General features: G+C 32.0%; 2 protein-coding genes and 1 long non-coding RNA gene across 4 annotated transcripts; 1 reads left to right on the forward strand and 2 right to left on the reverse strand.

The window, feature by feature from the left end:
- Positions 1–3968: 3968 nt before the first annotated feature.
- Positions 3969–9507, reverse strand: LOC109120066 (transcription factor CAULIFLOWER-like). Its single transcript, XM_026030497.1, has 10 exons — positions 9326–9507; positions 9188–9241; positions 9077–9095; positions 5837–5934; positions 5581–5746; positions 5250–5315; positions 4847–4912; positions 4683–4756; positions 4172–4406; positions 3969–4070 (listed from the first exon to the last, which is right to left on the reverse strand). Exons 1-10 carry the CDS (start codon positions 9505–9507, stop codon positions 3969–3971), a joined length of 1062 nt encoding a protein of 353 aa, XP_025886282.1.
- A 1004-nt stretch (positions 9508–10511) lies between these two features.
- Positions 10512–15993, forward strand: LOC104646951 (uncharacterized). The gene is made up of 2 exons (XR_741113.4): positions 10512–11646; positions 15596–15993. It is a non-coding gene; the product is annotated as an uncharacterized lncRNA (long non-coding RNA).
- LOC104646950 (uncharacterized) lies at positions 13477–15700 on the reverse strand. 2 transcript variants are annotated; one of them, XR_011220738.1, is made up of 3 exons: positions 15559–15700; positions 14849–15301; positions 13498–14524 (listed from the first exon to the last, which is right to left on the reverse strand). XR_011220738.1 is itself a non-coding variant. In XM_010321453.4 (2 exons), the coding sequence occupies exons 1-2, from the start codon at positions 15345–15347 to the stop codon at positions 14502–14504; spliced, it is 522 nt and encodes a 173-aa protein (XP_010319755.1). In that variant the 5' UTR covers positions 15348–15417; the 3' UTR covers positions 13477–14501. The 2 variants fall into 2 exon arrangements, 1 of the variants encoding a protein (XP_010319755.1); XM_010321453.4 differs by lacking the exon at positions 15559–15700 and having other exon boundaries at positions 13477–14524; positions 14849–15417.
- Positions 15994–17963: the final 1970 nt, after the last annotated feature.

The raw sequence follows: 17963 nt of genomic DNA on the forward strand, positions 1-17963 counted from the left end.
CTTATGCATATTCTTTTTTGGTTTACATGTTTAGTAAAAAAAAACCATTGAACAATATGTAATTAGAGAGAGAAAATAAATTAATCCAAAAATTAAAGAGTGCGAGGAAGATAAGAGATCAAACTTTTTATCAAGATATTGTAGCTTTCGAGCATCTCCCTTGATGTGGTTCAATTGCCTCAGTTTTGTCATCTTTTCCTTCATTAATATACCAAAAAATATATATTATAAATAATGGTGGTTAAAATTTTCCCGATAATTAAATTTCATAGCAACTCTATTAATTACACACTTCTTAATTTGAAAGTAAAAAATGTTGTTTTAACAAATTACAAATCAATTAGTATTTCATTAATACTAATGATGTCATTTGCAGAACCTTTTAATTAATACTGACTTCATTTTAATTTATTTGTTTGATTTTATATTGACATAAAATATAATAGATTAAAAAAATATTTTTCAATTTTATGGAATATGTGAATATATCCTTTATTTTGTGGTCATAAACATATTATGCAGAAAGTTAAAACAAAAGAGTTGTTGAAAAAGAAAAAAACACTCTGTTGGATGAATTGAATGTTCCACGTCACTAAATAAATGTAATCTTGATCTACTTATAAAACTTATACAATCTTCTCCCTTTGAAATAAATTTTGACTGTGAATTAGGCACATGACCTAACTTGACATGATCAATACCAAAACCGATGTGGCCCCTACGAAATGGAATAGTTGGGGGGTGAAAATCACACTCTTGATCGGATTGTGAAATTCTAGATAAAAGGTATATGTATGTGGGTGTGGTGGTGATGGGGTGAGGTGGAACTGGGGTGGGGGTGGGGGGAGAGTAAATGAAATGCCAGATAAAGAATGTTCGGATGAAGAGAGGTGATAAAGGAAATCCCGAATAAGCAATGTCCAAATATGATCGTGAAAGGGGGCGGGGGTGATAATCATAACAAGATTTGAGAAATCCTCATTCCTTTGACTTTTGTGGTATGAATTAGACTCAAAACCTAAGTTGACTAATTCTTTCAAAACAATCTAAAAAATTTAAACAAATTGAAAGAGCGAGAACAAAATTTAAATTCAAACATTGTAAATTTCACATTTATTTAAAGATTATTAGAATTAATTCACATCAATAGAAATAAGACATAATTTTAGAAAAATAAAAATTCCTACAAATAGATATCTATAATAAATATGTAAATGAGTAGAGTAAATTTGTGAAAGGAGTAAAGTACCTGAACATCAGTCACGTGACTAACCCAAACAAGAGGAAAAAAAAAGAACTCATAAGTTAGTGCTACGGTATAAAATAATAATCAATTCTATAAATTTAAGATTAGTTCATGTACGTCAATCTCCTCTCAACCGGAAGCTCAATATAGCGCTGAAGCATGTCTTTAATTCTACAAAAGTAACAATTTAGCAAGAAAATTAATCTAGTTAATCTTTTTATTGATTAATACCTAGCAAGATGTAACGACAAATTCTATAGGTATTGATCGTAAATATAATACCTTTTTTGGCTACAGAATTTACTGAGCCGATTAGCAGGCGAGAACGCGACAAACACCACATCCACGTTACAACAAATTGCAATCTCTTTCACCTTTTTTAGTAAAGAAGTACGCCGCTTAGAAAATGCGACTTGACGTCTCTTCATCTCTACTATTTTCTTTATCTTAATTCTTCTACCCATCTTGAAGTTTTTTCAGGGGAGGCTCTTCTCTCCCTTGAAAGGAACAACAACTTAGAGAATTGTGTGAAGTGTGTGAAAGTTACAATGACTGAAAGAGGAGGCTCCAAAGTAGCTAATTTATAAGGGCAAAAACCTATTAAAGTCAAATATGAAATAAATAAACAAAGTTGGTCAACCTAATATAGATATAGTCGAGTGACTTTTGTTATTAAAAATTAAATTATCATAATTATGAATTCATATTCAGGTAATATCATTTATGTCTATGCGCTTACATGTGAATATTGTATTAATTAATAATAAATGTATAATTCTATAAAAAAAAGTAGTGTGAATGTTATATTATTAGTACAAATATTTGAAAAAAGTAACGTAAAATTTGTAAAATGAAAATTGTACTTAAAAAGAAGCTGATAATCCACAATTATACACTAAAATTTAAAGAACAAAATTAAGTATAGTGAGCAAAATTTTGGCGTTGATATTAAAATTTCAAATTATGTTGGTAGGAAAACACATCTAAACAATAAGTTAATGGAAAGACAAACCACATTCTATTTATCCTCTCATATTTTGATATTACCTAGCCACTCTAGCCTTTGACTTCTCAATTTTTTTTCTTATTACAAGTGCTTGATTTTATCTTTAATTTTGATTACATTTGTGGTGTATATGCTTTTTTATTAATGCTAATGTTGGGTTTGAGTTTCAGTTCATGTTTATCTCATATGTTTGTGCAAACGCTTTGCTATAGCTAACTGTGTTCTTGATTTATTAAGTGTTTGAGTAGGTGATAGCCAGTGGCCACGAGTATCAAATTTGCTTCTCTAAGTATGGTGTATGCCTTCACAGTGTTTTATATTTTCCTGATGTCAAAAAGGGAGAAGCAGTTATATATGAGTTATGTGTACCTAGTCAATGTAAGCAGATAAAATTTATCATAGTCAAAAAGGGGGAATTTGTTAATGTCTCGTTGTTTTGAAGTATGAAAAAGTTAACAAGTTGTAGCAGTAATATGTCAAAAGGGAGAAGATGTGTGTCTTATTTGTTGTGTTCGTAATGTATGTTTTCATCATCAAAAAAGGGGGGAATTTATTTGAATAAGAAATATAATTGACAAATACAGAAATAGATGAAAGAAACAGGTTTTTCGACGTGTTTTTTACAGACCGAATCCAACCACGATAAGGAGAACGTCAACCACGTGAATTTAAAGTTATAATGTTATGAGCAGATAAGGAATTCAAGTTAAAGTCAAGAAAGAAAATTGAACACTAGTTTGAGTTGAACAAGGAGTTCCACACAAAAGAGGAGTCCTACATGAAGTAGGCTTTCTAGTTGAAATAGGTTTTGGATTCAAGTCCAAATCTATAAATAGGGCGATAGTTTTGCTTGAGAAAAATTGTGCACTTACATAGGGAGAAGATCAAACCACGATCAAGAAGTTTGAGAGATTTTTGAGATTTATTGGGAGTGTTGCAATTTGTGAGGAAAAATTGTAACATTGTAATTAAGAGTTTTGATTGCAATCGAGTGTGTGTGTAGGATTCGTCTAACAAGTTTTAAAAACTTGATGGACGGTAGAATATATAAAATTGGGATATTTTGTGTCTTCAGGTAGCTAGAAATTAAAGTTCATAATTTATTAGTTAGGAATTAGAGTTTATAATTCCTCTAGGAATTAGAGTTTATAATTCCATAGGTTACATAGCTTTGTAATCTTTTGTTGAGACTTGAAGTTTAATAAAGTGGAGTTAAATCCTACAGTGGTGTAGGTCGTGATTTTTATCTTTAAGAGTTGAGGTTTTCCGCGATAAAATATTGTGTTATTATTTTATTTACTTCACAAAACGTAACTCCTGTAACTACAAAGAAATATATAGAATAAACATGTTCCTTGGGCAATTTAGGGGTCATAATTCCAACAAAACACTTATAATAAGTCAATCCAAATTAAACATGCTCTAAATCAATTATGAAGTAGCGTATAATCTAAATGGACAACTTAATAATTAGTACTGCTACATATGATGTAGACAACACAAAATTTATTTCTAACATTCATACGTCCATATTATTATTCACTTCAACATATATAGGCCACCCAACATACATCGAAGATGATATTTTGCATACTTCAATAAGTAAATAAAATACTAATTTTTCAGGAGTTTGTGAATTTTAAGATGGACCAAACATAAAGGAACTAAATAAAAAAAGTTTTTTTTTTCTGGGTTATTGATGGATCAATCTAAATTTTAAAAGTCTTCTCCATTGAAAGCTTCATTGAGGAAAACTTCCCATTCACATGCATCATTCTCATGTGTAGTACTTTCAGCAATATTTCCCATAGTATTCTCCTAATCATTGTTACAAACATTTAAAGTGAGTTGTTTGTGTGAATACTATAAAAAATAAAGTTATTTTGATCGATAATAATAAAATAGAACTTTGGACTAACCTCCATGGAATAGTTAAATCCATTAACATTAGGAGTTATTGCATCATTTTGAACTGAAGGAGGATCATTATATTCATTGGTGTAATTGTTGTTGTTACTCATGTTATTATTCCAATTTGAATGGGCATTCTCCAAACCAAACGAGGAGGAATTATTCAAATTGTTGTTCCAAGTTGTATTGTCATTCTCCAACCCTAATTGAAAGGTATTGTTCAATTGTGTGCAGGAGACAGACCTGGAATATATAGAGAACATGTTCTTAGCTATCATATCATGTTAAATAAGAACAATACAAACATCAATAATAAAACATATTGTTTTTGACTCGTTTTATATGATATTATTACTATTTTACTTGTATCCTTTATGATGGTATTTTGATCTTATATAGAGTTAATTAAGATCCATTGATCGTTATAATTCTAATTACTATTATTATTCTTTTTCAAATATAAGAAATATTATCTTGTGAACAATATAAGTTCTCGTATCAAAAGTTATCAAAAGAAACCTTGTAGAATCACAAATATTTTGCCAGAAGTTGAAGAGAGAGTTGTCAGTACTTTCACCAAAAGTCATTTGTGCCTGCAAAAATGTATAAACTATTTAGTGAAGTACGAAGGGGGTGGGGGGTAGTACTTAACAAGGAATAATATTTCATGAATACAAATGTACCTGTGATTGTCCAAATATTTGTGTTGGATTCTGCTGGGAATCTACCATCATGTTTTGTTCCTGACTCTATTGCACAAATAAAAATAATTATATAAATTTTCTGTTTGAAAAAAATAGCTTGAGTTCTTAAAGATATCTTTACAAGGAATAATATTTTAAGAATGTTAATGTACATGTAATTGGCCAAATGTTTGTGTAGGATTCTCATGGACATCTATCATTATGTTTTGTTGTTGATTCTATTGTGCGGATAAAAAATATATCAATTTTTTAAAAAAAATATCTCTTTTTTTGGAGGTCCTAGCTACTCTATTTTTAAAAATGTTTAAACTATTTAGTGAAGTACGAAGGGGGTAGGGGGTAGTACTTAACAAGGAATAATATTTCATGAATACAAATGTACCTGTGATTGTCCAAATATTTGTGTTGGATTCTGCTGGGAATCTACCATCATGTTTTGTTCCTGACTCTATTGCACAAATAAAGATAATTATATAAATTTTCTGTTTGAAAAAAAATAGCTTGAGTTCTTAAAGAGATCTTTACAAGGAACAATATTTTAAGAATGTTAATGTACATGTAATTGGCCAAATGTTTGTGTAGGATTCTCATGGACATCTATCATTATGTTTTGTTGTTGATTCTATTGTGCGGATAAAAAATATATCAATTTTTTTAAAAAAATTATCTCTTTTTTTGGAGGTCCTAGCTACTGTATTTTTAAAAAGTATTACCTGCAACGGAATATAGGGTGACAAGTTTTGGCTTTGAAAAAATGGTATACTCCGATTTTGTGAAGAACTTGGAAAGGAAGGGCTATATGCGTAATTTCCAGAACTATTTGCTATTCCCTTCCCTACATTCATCCAATCTTGAAGTATGCTCTCCTGGATATTTGAACTGCAATAATAACAAAATAATCACTCTAAAAGGAAAATAAAGAGATAAAAATTTATTGTAAATAAAATATTATTTGGAAAAAATAATGACCTGTATGGATTAATCCAATTATTAGTATCAAACTGGTGAGGAGCTGTTTTTTGTGCAACAAAGTGAACATCCATCTTTTCTTGTTTCTCCAATTCCATCTAATCAAAATTTCTTAGACATTAATATATTTATATATGAGTTGATTTGATGAACTATTTCTAAGAAAAATAATAATTTTCTTGAAATTTGTGATTTCACTTTATTTTTAAATGATAAATTAAGACAAAATAATTGGTGAAAAAACTAACTTTTCTAGCCTTGACTCTTTCGAGAGAGAGTTGTAAGTTTCTCTCACACCAAATGAGTTGATGAAGAGAAGGTTCTTGCCCTTCTCCTGGTTCAAAATCCCTGTGATATCATATTTAGACGATTGAAATATATTATAATTTAAATGTCTATTGAAAATTTATGGTGATACTGCTGTATTCAACCTTGATGTTATAATTAAGATGAAATATAAAGAAAACCACTTGTGATACTGAATAAATTGACCTTATGTTAGCATCCAAAATCTGCGATTTCAATGTGCTCTTCTTGATTTGTAGCTCCAAATTCTGGATCAAAGAATTTCAAGTTCAAATGATTTTATAAATTTCCTCATTGGCTCTAAAATGATTAATTAACATTTATTTATTAAGACAACTCTTAATTTTTATTTCAATGTCTCACTTAACTAACAAACTACTCCCTTCGTCGCATAATAGTTAATCATCCTTAAAAATAGTTGTCCACTTTACTAAATCAAGAAATCATTAATTAGATTTTTCGTATATTACCCTTCAAATTAATTCTTTTTGAAAGTGTTCACATTTGATTATAATATTTTCAAGAAATTTTTAAATGGGTAAATTAGTAAAATTATATTCTTACTTATGATTTCTTAATGTACGTGTAAAAAGATAAATGATCAACTAATGTGAGGCGGAGGGAGTACTAATTAGAATTGTACTGATAGATTGGAAAAAAACAACATATAAGACATCAAATAAAGTTGTGCTCACCTCAATCCTGTAGAAATTAGAACACCAGCAATAGGTTGAAACATCCAATGGAAGCCATCATGAGATAGTTTAATTCATTAGTGATAGTCAATATTACTTAATACAAAAGAAATCAAGTATGAGGCATTAGGTAGTAATATCGAACATTTCGATAAATTAAAAACAATGTAACACTTATATTACATCACCTGTGTGAACTCTCTTAAATTTTGAGTTGAATCACGGAATAATAGAACATAGTTACCGAGATTCAACTAAAATTATTTTTTCTACTCCATAAAAATTAAAGTAAAATTACATACATCTTAATCTTTTAACATCTTAATTGTCAAATTAAATATAAGCTTGCTGTAGTTGGTGTAACACATATATATGCTCTTGCAAGTAAGTATGTTTTTAATGGTTAAAGCTAATGGACACTATACTACAAAATAAGTAGCAAGTCTATAATTTTCTCTGGTCAAAATAGATTTTGTTAATTATGCTTTGACTAACCTTTTGATCTCTTTTCTTTAATAAGTGTGCTAAAATATAAAAATAGTAATAATAATAAATTTATAATTATTTAAGTTTATAAGTTGGTCAAATTAATCTTTATATTCATATTTTATAATTATTAGTCAAATCACTTATAGCTAAGCGTCTAAAATTTAAAATCAATTAAAAAGTATCAAGTTATTACCCCTCTCCGTTAATTGATAATAATAATAATAATATATGTATGATTATATAAGTTTATAAGTTGGTCACATTAATCTTTATCTCCATATTTTGTAATTATTAGTCAAATCACTTATAAGCGAAGCGTCTAGTATTTAAAATCAATTAAAAAGTATGAAGTTATTACCCTTCTCCGTTAATTGATTTCATTTAATAAGCATTTTTATTTGATTGAATATTTCACTCATTTAGCCATAATATCTTTTCTAAACCTCAAAGTATTCTTTTTAAAATAGAGCTTCTATTTGGTTCCATTTTCATCGTTAGTTAATCTCCTTATGCATATTCTTTTTTGGTTTACATGTTTAATAAAAAAAAAAAACATTGAACAATATGTATCTAGAGAGAGAAAATAAATTAATCCAAAAATTAAAGAGTGCGAGGAAGATAAGAGATCAAACTTTTTATCAAGATATTGTAGCTTTCGAGCATCTCCCTTGATGTGGTTCAATTGCCTCAATTTTGTCATCTTTTCCTTCATTAATATACCAAAAAATATATATTATAAATAATGGTGGTTAAAATTGTCCCGATAATTAAATTTCATAGCAACTCTATTAATTACACACTTCTTAATTTGAAAGTAAAAAATGTTGTTTTAACAAATTACAAATCAATTAGTATTTCATTAATACTAATGGTGTCATTTGCAGAACCTTTTAATTAAACTGACTTCATTTTAATTTATTTGTTTGATTTTGTATTGACATAAAATATAATAGATTAAAAAAAAATTCAACTTTATGGAATATGTGAATATATCCTTTATTTTCTGGTCATAAACATGTTATGCAGAAAGTTAAAACAAAAGAGTTGTTGAAAAAGAAAAAAACACTCCGTTGGATGAATTGAATGTTTCACGTCACTAAATAAATGTAATCCCGATCTACTTGTAAAACTTATACAATCTTCTCCCTTTGAAATAAATTTTGAGTGTGAATTAACTTGACATGATCAATGCCAAACCGATGTGGCCTCTAGGATATGGAATAGTTGGGGGGTGAAAATCACACTCTAGATCGGATAGTGAAATTCTAGATAAAAGGTATATGTATCTGGGTGTGGTGGTGGTGGTGGTGGTGATGGGGTGAGGTGGGACTGGGGTGGGGGTGGGGGGAGAGTAAATGAAATGCCAGATAAAGAATGTTCGGATGAAGAGAGGTGATAAAGGAAATCCCGAATAAGCAATGTCCAAATATGGTCGTGAAAGGGGGCGGGGGTGATAATCATAACAAGATTTGAGCAATCCTCATTCCTTTGACTTTTGTGGTATGACTTAGACTCAAAACCTAAGTTGACTAATTCTTTCAAAACAATCTAAAAAATTTAAACAAATTGAAACGAGCGAGAACAAAATTTAAATTCAAACATTGTAAATTTACATTTATTTAAAGATTATATGAATTAATTCACATCAATAGAAATAAGACATAATTTTAGAAAAATAAAAATTCCTACAAATAGATATCGATTATAAATATGTAAATGAGTAGAGTAAATTTGCGAAAGAGTAATGTACCTGAACATCAGCCATGTGACTAACCCAAACAAGAGAAAAAAAAAAGAACTTATAAGTTAGTGCTACGGTATAAAATAATCATTTCTATAAATTTAAGATTAGTCCATATACATCAATCTCCTCTCAACCGGAAGCTCAATATAGCGCTGAAGCATGTCTTTAATTCTACAAAAATAACAATTTAGTAAGAAAATTAATCTAGCAAGATGTAATGACAATTTCTATAGGTATTGATCGTAAATATAATACCTTTTTTGGCTACAGAATTTACTGAGCCGATTAGCAGGCGAGAACGCGACAAACACCACGTCCACGTCACAACAAATTGCAATCTCTTTCACCTTCTTTAGTAAACAAGTGCGCCGCTTAGAATATGCGACTTGACGTCTCTTCATCTCTACTATTTTCTTTATCTTAATTCTTCTACCCATCTTGAAGTTTTTTCAGGGGAGGCTCTTCTCTCCCTTGAAAGGAACAACAACTTAGAGTATTGTGTGAAGTGTGTGAAAGTTACAATGAATGAAAGAGGAGGCTCCAAAGTAGCTAATTTATAAGGGCAAAAACCTATTAAAGTCAAATATGAAATAAATAAAAAAGCTGGTCAACCTAATTCAGATATGGTCGTGTGACTTTTGTTATTAAAAGTTAAATTATCATAATTATGAATTCATATTCAGGTAATATTATTTATGTCTATGCGCTTACATGTGAATACTGTATTAATTAATAATAAATGCATAATACTATAAAAAAAAAGTAGTGTGAATGTTATATTATTAGTACAAATATTTGAAAAAAGTAACGTAAAATTTGTAAAATGAAAATTGTACTTAAAAAGAACTTGATAATCCACAATTATACACTAAAATTTAAAGAACAAAATTAAGTATAGTGAGCAAAATTTTGGCATTGATATCAAAATTTCAAATTATGTTGGTAGGAAAACACATCTAAACAATAAGTTAATGGAAAGACAAACAACATTGTAAATGAGCACAATACGACACAACTACTTTTTAAAACTAATAATAACAAAAAGGATTATGGTCAAGTCCAAAATGACAATAATCTAAAGTTACACTGAAAAAAAAATGAAGTGATCTATCAAAATGTTTTACGTTATACGTATCCCTATATATAAATTAATATACTTATCTCAAATTTTACTCTTTCATCCAGTTTGACTTTTGTAAATAATAGTATCACATAAAAAATACTGATAAAAAAATAATATTTATTTTTCCCAATATATGTAATGCATCTCCGTAATTTTATGATTCATTATATGGATAGTGCTACTGTTAAGAACAAATTTATTTAAGCTAATTAGTTCTTAAAATGTTGAGAAACTTTTTGTTGACTATTACGCTAATTTTGAACGGAGATTGTCAAAGTATAAATGAAAGAATGAAAAGAAAACGTTTGGAAATTTTTTCTGATAATTTCATTCATCTCCAAGCTTGCATATATACAAGTTTTACACAGAATAAAACTAATAATAAAAAAAGAAACTCAATAATCCACATGTCCTTTCTTTATTTGCCTACTCTATAACTAATCTAACAAACTTATATTCTTCAGTGTGCTAATCACGTGAGAAAAGTATTCTAGAATGGCATGAGTATGTACAGGTTTCACTAAATTAGATGGACAAAATTCAATCCTTCTCATTTGTGATGAAGAGTCCAGATTGCTCTGCCTCTTGTTTCTCTTTGACTTTCTTCTTTACAACTCTTCTTTCTAATTTCTTCTTTCCATCGAGGTGAATGGTTTTAAGCCAATATCCCCCCTCAAGTTGGAGGGTAAAGAAATGACCCCCAACTTGTTCAACAAATGGAGATGGGGAACCCCAGACAGTGGTTTGGTAAACAAATCAGCCAGTTGATGCTTCGATGGAACGAAGGGAAGTGTAATTAGACCAGCGACAACTGTTGTCTCACAAGTGACAATCCAGCTTAACATGTTTCGTCCTTTCGTGAAAGACTGGATTTTTGGCTATGCTAATGGCAGCTTCACTATCGGAGTTCACTGTGATAGGGAGGAATGGAGGAACAGAGAGATCAGCAAGGACACGTACCAACCAAGTAATTTCAGCAGTCACATGGCGCATATAATGATACTCTGCTTCAGCGGATTAAAGGGAGATAGAAGCTTGTTTATTGGATTTCCAAGAAATGCGAGCACCACCAAAAGTGATGAAGCAACCACTGACAGATCTTCGAGTTTTACGACAAGAGGCCCAATCGGCGTCGTAGAAAGCTAATAGAGTAAATGTGGGATATGAGGAGAGAAAAATTCCTTGACTTGGATCATTTCGTAGGTATCTCAAGACTCGAAGAGCAACAAGATAATGTGATTCAGAGGGATGTTGCATATGTTGACTGAATGTCAATACAACAAAAGACAAATCATGCCTAGTGTGCGTTAAATAGTTGATCTTCCCAACTAAATGTCGATAAAGTGTTGGATTAGCCATGGAGGGATTGTCATCGACATGAATTTTGGAATATAGATCAAGCGGTGAAGATACAACAGCGCCAAAACAATCAAATTCAGCAAGTAACTCTAAGGTAAACTTGCGTTGATTGATGATAAATCCCTGTTTTTCTCAGAGGATTTCCAATCCTAAAAAATAGTGAATGTCTTTGAGATGCTTGACTCTGAATTCTGTATGAAGAAACTGCATGATGTGATGAATTTCTGAGATGTCCTCTCCTGTAATTAGGATGTCATCAATATATACAATGATGATAGAGTGAGAGAACCAGATGTCTCAAAGAATAGTGGGTAGTCGTTCATAGAACTAGTATACCCTTTGAAAGCAAGAGCTCCAGCTAACTTAGAATACCATTGTCTAGATGCCTGTCGCAACCCATATAAAGACTTTCCGAGAAGACAAACGTCGTTGGGCATGATGGAGGGTAGACCTGCATGACACTTCATGTATACTTCTTCCTGTAATTCACCATGAAGAAACGCGTTGCTAACATCCAATTGATGCACCTGTCATGCTTTCTTGATAGCCAGTGTGAGTAGACACCTGATAGTTGTCATTTTGATTACCGGAGAGAATGTTTCTGAAAAATCAACACCTTCATGTTGAACACCCACCCTCACTACCAATAGAGCTTTCAATCTCTCACTGACCTGTGTTTTACCTTGTAAACCCATTTACAAGGCAAAGTTGTCTTTCCTGGTGGTAACTGTAGGATATTCAATGCAAGAGCCTTTAATTCAGCATCCATTGTTGCTTTCCAGCCAGTATGTTTAGAAGCATGTGCATAACTCTTTGGCTTAACTACATCGGAAATAGAATGAAACATATGCTGATTCGAAAGAGATAAAGAGTTAAAAGAGAAAGTAGTGGGCTGGATAGGGTGGACAAAACATGCATTGGTAACATCAGTCAGTTGGATGTTATTGCAACAATAATCTTCTAGATAACTAGGTTTATGTCGCATTCTTTGAGTTCTCCCTTGATTGATGTGGGGAGAAGATGAAGAAGAGAGGGAAGAAAGGGCTCGACTGCTGACACTGGAATGATAGGAGAGGGTGTCTCAATATCTGGGGATGTAATATCAGGATGTGCATGAGCTTCTGGAGAGGATGAAGGATAAGAGACAGATTCTGAGATATCCATAGTAGAATTATGAGATGGAAAATTGGGAGGAAGAGAGTGATAAGATTTGTCAGAGGCAAAAGGAAATTGCTGCTCATGAAATTGAACATCCCTTGAAACAAAAACTTTCTTAGTGTTGAGATCTAACAACTTTTAACCCTTTTTACCTTGTGGATAACCTAGGAAGACACAAGCTGTTGCCCTTGGTTCAAACTTTCCTCTCTATTGAGATTGAGTTGAAGCACAGCATAGACATCCAAAGCTCCTCAAAAATTGATAGTTAGGTTGCTTATCAAAAAGAATTTCATATGGTGTTCTTCCATGTAGTACCTTGGATGACAACCTATTAATCAAATATGTAGATGTTAATATGCAATCTCACCAATAATCAATAGGTAAGTGAGATTTAAACATCAGTCCCCTTCGTAATTCCAATAGATGTCTATGCTTCCTTTCCACAACACCGTTTTGTTGTGGAGTTCCAACACATGAAGTTTGATGCAAAATTCCTTGAGATTTAAGAAAAGCTGTCTTCTGAATACTTGTTCCCAATTGCAGTGCATTGTCAGAACTAATGAACTTGACTTGGGCATGGAATTGTCTCTCTATTATAGCTAGAAACTTGATAGAATATGAGCCTTCACTTAATAAGTAATGGACCAGGTCCCTTACTTCACTTCAGAAAAATACCAAAAAGTTAAATGCAGTAAAATCAACACAATGATTTTACGTGGAAACCTCCTTGCTTAAGGGAGTAAAACCACGACCTGTCTCACAGGATTTTCAATCGTTTCACTAATCTTCAAAAGCAAAAGCGAAACACGATTACACCAAACGTAAGAAAGAGTTATCAATCTTACCGTTAAGCAATAGTCCTCTATTGCTCAACAAGCCTAAGTAGAAAAACAATCTACCCACTAAGCTATCACACCTGGACAACCTAGACTTCTAACACAACACACCAATTCCTTTATAGATTTAGGAGTGATTTACAATTTAAGAACAAGAGAATAAATTCCTAAACAACTAGACGAAAAGCTCCAAATGTTGCTGTTGTCCTTGGAATAATTCTGCCTTTGCTTTATGTAGCCTTTGCAAGAGTTCTTGAAAAGTTTTTATCAAGTTGCAAAAACTACACACAAATGTTTAGGAAAGTGCCTTTTATATGGGCAAGTCACTTTCCTAAACTTCTTTGCCATTGGCTGGAAAGGTCACACTTTTCTGACGCCATCGAGAAGTGTGCACCTACTTTCTGTACCGTCTCCAGCTGGCAGTCGACTGGCTCATCATCATGAGAGTCTGGTACCTCTACTAGGTCCCTGGGTTTGTTTCATCTGCAATACTTCAAACAAGACACCTGCAATACTCAAGTAGAAAACCTGGTACCTTTATGAGGTCCCTAAGTTTGTCAAATCATCAAAACTACAAATAACAAAACTCCTTAAGAGTAGGGAGAACATTGCTATTAGAGCTTAACAAGAAAGTCCAAGTACCTCTACTATAATCATCAACTATGGTAAGAAAGTATCTAAAACCATTATAAGTAGGTGGTTTGTACGGTCCCCAAGTATCAATGTGAATCAATTCAAAAGGCTTTGTAGAATGAATAACACTTATTGGAAAAGTGAGTCTAGTCTGCCTAGCTTTAGGACAAATATCACAAACATGTTCAGATTTAGAAAGGAAATTAATGAAACTGAATTTTCTCATTGTGGAATTGAAACTACATTAGCATTAGAAACAAACTGATACCTAATAGTAGAAGACTTCAACAGGTACAATCCCTCATTTACTTCACCAAAAGCTTTAATGCTCCTCCTTAAAAGAACCTGTTACACGCAACCACTAAGAGTAAGTAACACATTATATTTAATTTTACTTGACAACCTGTGCACAGATATCAGATTATGCTTGAAGGTAGGGACATATAGGACATTTTTCAGAGTCAAATTTGGAAGAATAGAGACACTTCCTTTATGAGTCACAGTGATCCTGAAAGAATTAGGCAAAGTGAGAGCTAAAGACACAGGAAGGGGAGTGAGCAACAGAAAAGAATTGGAGTCAAAACAGATATGTTTAGAAGCACCGGAATTAATAATCCCTGTACAGGAATTAATAACTGATAAACATGAGCTTGAGTTCCTCAATGGTACCAGCAATGGCATTTCCACTAAAACCAGTCGTTGGTGCTGTCCTATGTTTCTTCAGGAAATCTTTTGTAACCTGTTGCACCAGATTTGTGTATTGTTCTTTGCTCATGTACTGGCTGTAATTGTTGTAGGTTGTATCCTCTTGTGTGTTTTGATAAGCTTTAGATTTTTCTTCTGTTGCAACTGTATTTGCCTTCACTGTTCCTTGATTTTCCCTTGTCTTAGTGAACTCAAAATAATTGAGGTATCCAATAATCCTGTAGCAGTTATCATGTACATGTTTTGTTTTTCCACAGTAAGTATGTAACATTAGGATTGTACTTAAACTTCCTTGACCTGAATCTTTGGACTGGTTTTCCATTCCTTTGTTCCCCACTCTCATCATTTGGTTACCATTTCTGTGATTCCACTTGCCTTGTGTTGTTGCCATAAAAGCTGCTGAGTTGGTTAAGGGGTCTGCATTAACATAAAACTCTCGTTGGTTCATCTTGCAACAAAACATCAATGCTTGACAAAGGGCTCATCATCAGGATGTTCCCTCTTGCCTGAGCATAACAGAAACTGCATTAATTTCTGATGTTACAGTGATTTAACCAGATTTCCCTTACCCTCACATACACAGACATAAGAACAAGATATAATGACACTAAGGGAATCCAGTTCATTCCACAACCTCTTAAGTTTAGTAAAGTAATTTGCTATATCACTCATACCTTATGCTCCGTTGCATCTTCCGAATCTTCTTTCCAGGCTATCCCAGATCTCCTTGGCAGTCTTGGATTAGATTACACTGTCTCCAATTTCCCGGAAAGTGAATTCAACAACCATGATATCACCAATATCGTTGCAACAAATCCATTGGCCATACTATACAATATCAACACTGCCCTACTCCATCCTGGAAATCCCTTCCTATCAAAGGTAGAGCTGATGATATTTATTCCTGGCGAATCCAAAGAGCTGATGTCGATCGTGTTGGTCTTTGAAACACTGGATGTGTTCAGCACCTGAGTTACAACCTCTTCTTAATACATTTTGTATTACAGATCAAAATGTACGATGTAAATTTGTGCGAAATAGATTTGATTGAGCTACTGCTCTGATACAATGAAAGAATGAAAAGAAAACATTTGCGAATTTTCTAATAATTTCATTCTTCTCCAAGCCTGCATATATACAAGTTTTACACAGAATAAAACTAATAAAAAAAGAAACTCAATATCCACATGTCCTTTCTTTATTTGCCTACTCTATAACTAATCTAACAAACTTATATTCTTCAGTGTGCTAATTACGTGAGCAAAGTATTCTAGAGTCCAGATTGCTCTGCCTCTTGTTTCTCTTTGACTTTCTTCTTTACAGCTCTTCTTTCCGATTTCTTCTTCTGCTTATTGCAGTATGGAATCGATGCCATGGAGGTGAATGATTTTACGCCAATAATAAATTGGAGGTCCTAATCGGGCTTCTTTTGTTTCTGATTGAAAAACCTAAATATTTCCCAAAGTCTTTATCGGATGTATACTTTGGTGATTTTTGGTTTCCTATAATGCATTTAAACATATTTCTTTTTCTAGAGAAAGTATTTCCAAAGATATTTTTGTTCCATTCAAAAAAAAATTGTACTGTGAATGTTAGATGTCCGAGAGAATATTATTATTTTCCTTCCAAGCTTTTGAAATGATATGGGTTATTTGCGGATGGTACGTCCACATGGTTTCAAATTTAAAGATTTTAGATCGGTTGAGGGTTGACTTTTGTACTAAGGGGGTGGGATAGGTCGAATCACGGGTATCCCCCTCTCCACATTGAAGGTTTCCCATTCGACAAAGTTAGATTCGTCACAACTATGTAACTCCTATTTAAAAGTTACAAAAAAAATCTTACATCAAATTATGATTTGGGATAGATCGTTGGGACAATTTAAGATGTATTTTTGAAGCATTTATCTTGAATATCATGACCCTGAAGTCCTCTTAAACTTCCATCATATATGTCCTCTTCTTCCTTAGTAGAACTACGACAACTTTTATTTCTTCTAGATTTATATTTTTTTTCTTAGATTGGAAATACCCGGGTGGAGGGGATAGTCGTATTCGAGTCATTACCTAGGAGGTTCACACTATGTTATTAGGTAATGTTGGTCTGATCCTTATTTTGATAGATTGCATGTTCACTTGGTATGGGTGTAGGGTGCAGTATCGCCTCTTGAACTTATTGTTGGAAAGAAAGGGTGGGAAAAGCAATGAGTATGGTGTTGAGTGCGATGTGGAAATGGAGTTGCATAGAACGGGTTGTCCCTTGAGTTTACATGATGACGGGAAAGAGAGTGGCTGCTTTGGGTGTTAAATTTTTAAGGCTTGGGCTCCACTTTTCAACTCAATGCATATTACTTATAATGCATGAGTTCTACTCTCAATACTGCTCATAACATTGAATACATGCTTTGTTAACCTTTGTTTACTTTAGGGAATATGACTCCAAGTGTTAATTCATATCACAATTTAATCATGGTCAATAACAGTGATATATGAAGATTGAGTGAATAAAGCAAATTAAGTTTTATCAAAAACTAAATTAAAATGGGTAAATTGTTAGAGTTTTGCTCCTATTTTTCTTACCATATTCGAATTTTACTTTTCCCTCAAAGGAAAGTCAAAGCATTATCATAATTGTTTTTCTAATTTTTTTTTAAAAATATAGTTCTCTTCCATATTTGGTTATACTTTCTTTAGAGTAAAAATTTCGAACTCTATAAATTGAATTCTCGATCATAAGGAAAAAAATACAATAGATCCACAATTAAAAGAGTTTGTTTATGAAGAAGATTTCTCTATACAATTTTTATATCTTTTTAAGTATGTAGGCTAATTGAACAAACCATATAATAATATTATATTTCTTTTAATATAATTTTATGAAGCGTCTAATTTTTTGCTGAGATGAGTCTCAAAGGGTTTTGAGAGTGAGTCAAACCATTGAGTTAATTTCTAATTGAAATAATATGGAATTAAAGTTGACGACGGTTAACATGAATCAAAACGTCAAAATGATCAAACTATATTTTTCCTATTCTTGTGCAACTGTATTTGGTCATCGCAACAACCAATATTTTCAGCAG

Source organism: Solanum lycopersicum, chromosome 4 (assembly GCF_036512215.1).
Source record: "Solanum lycopersicum chromosome 4, SLM_r2.1".
Lineage (NCBI taxonomy): Eukaryota > Viridiplantae > Streptophyta > Magnoliopsida > Solanales > Solanaceae > Solanum > Solanum lycopersicum.

What these genes read in the sequence shown, in the direction of transcription:
- LOC104646950 (XM_010321453.4), bottom strand. Translation starts at nt 15,347, where the DNA reads ATGTTTTGTTGCAAGATGAACCAACGAGAGTTTTATGTTAATGCAGAC. An exon ending in TAGTGGAAATGCCATTGCTG is followed by an intron (nt 14,525 to 14,848) that starts GTACCATTGAGG and finishes TGCGTGTAACAG; the next exon opens with GTTCTTTTAAGGAGGAGCAT.
- LOC109120066 (XM_026030497.1), bottom strand. Translation starts at nt 9,507, where the DNA reads ATGGGTAGAAGAATTAAGATAAAGAAAATAGTAGAGATGAAGAGACGT. An exon ending in AATTGGATTAATCCATACAG is followed by an intron (nt 5,747 to 5,836) that starts GTCATTATTTTT and finishes TTATTATTGCAG; the next exon opens with TTCAAATATCCAGGAGAGCA. An exon ending in AATATTTGTGATTCTACAAG is followed by an intron (nt 4,407 to 4,682) that starts GTTTCTTTTGAT and finishes TATATATTCCAG; the next exon opens with GTCTGTCTCCTGCACACAAT.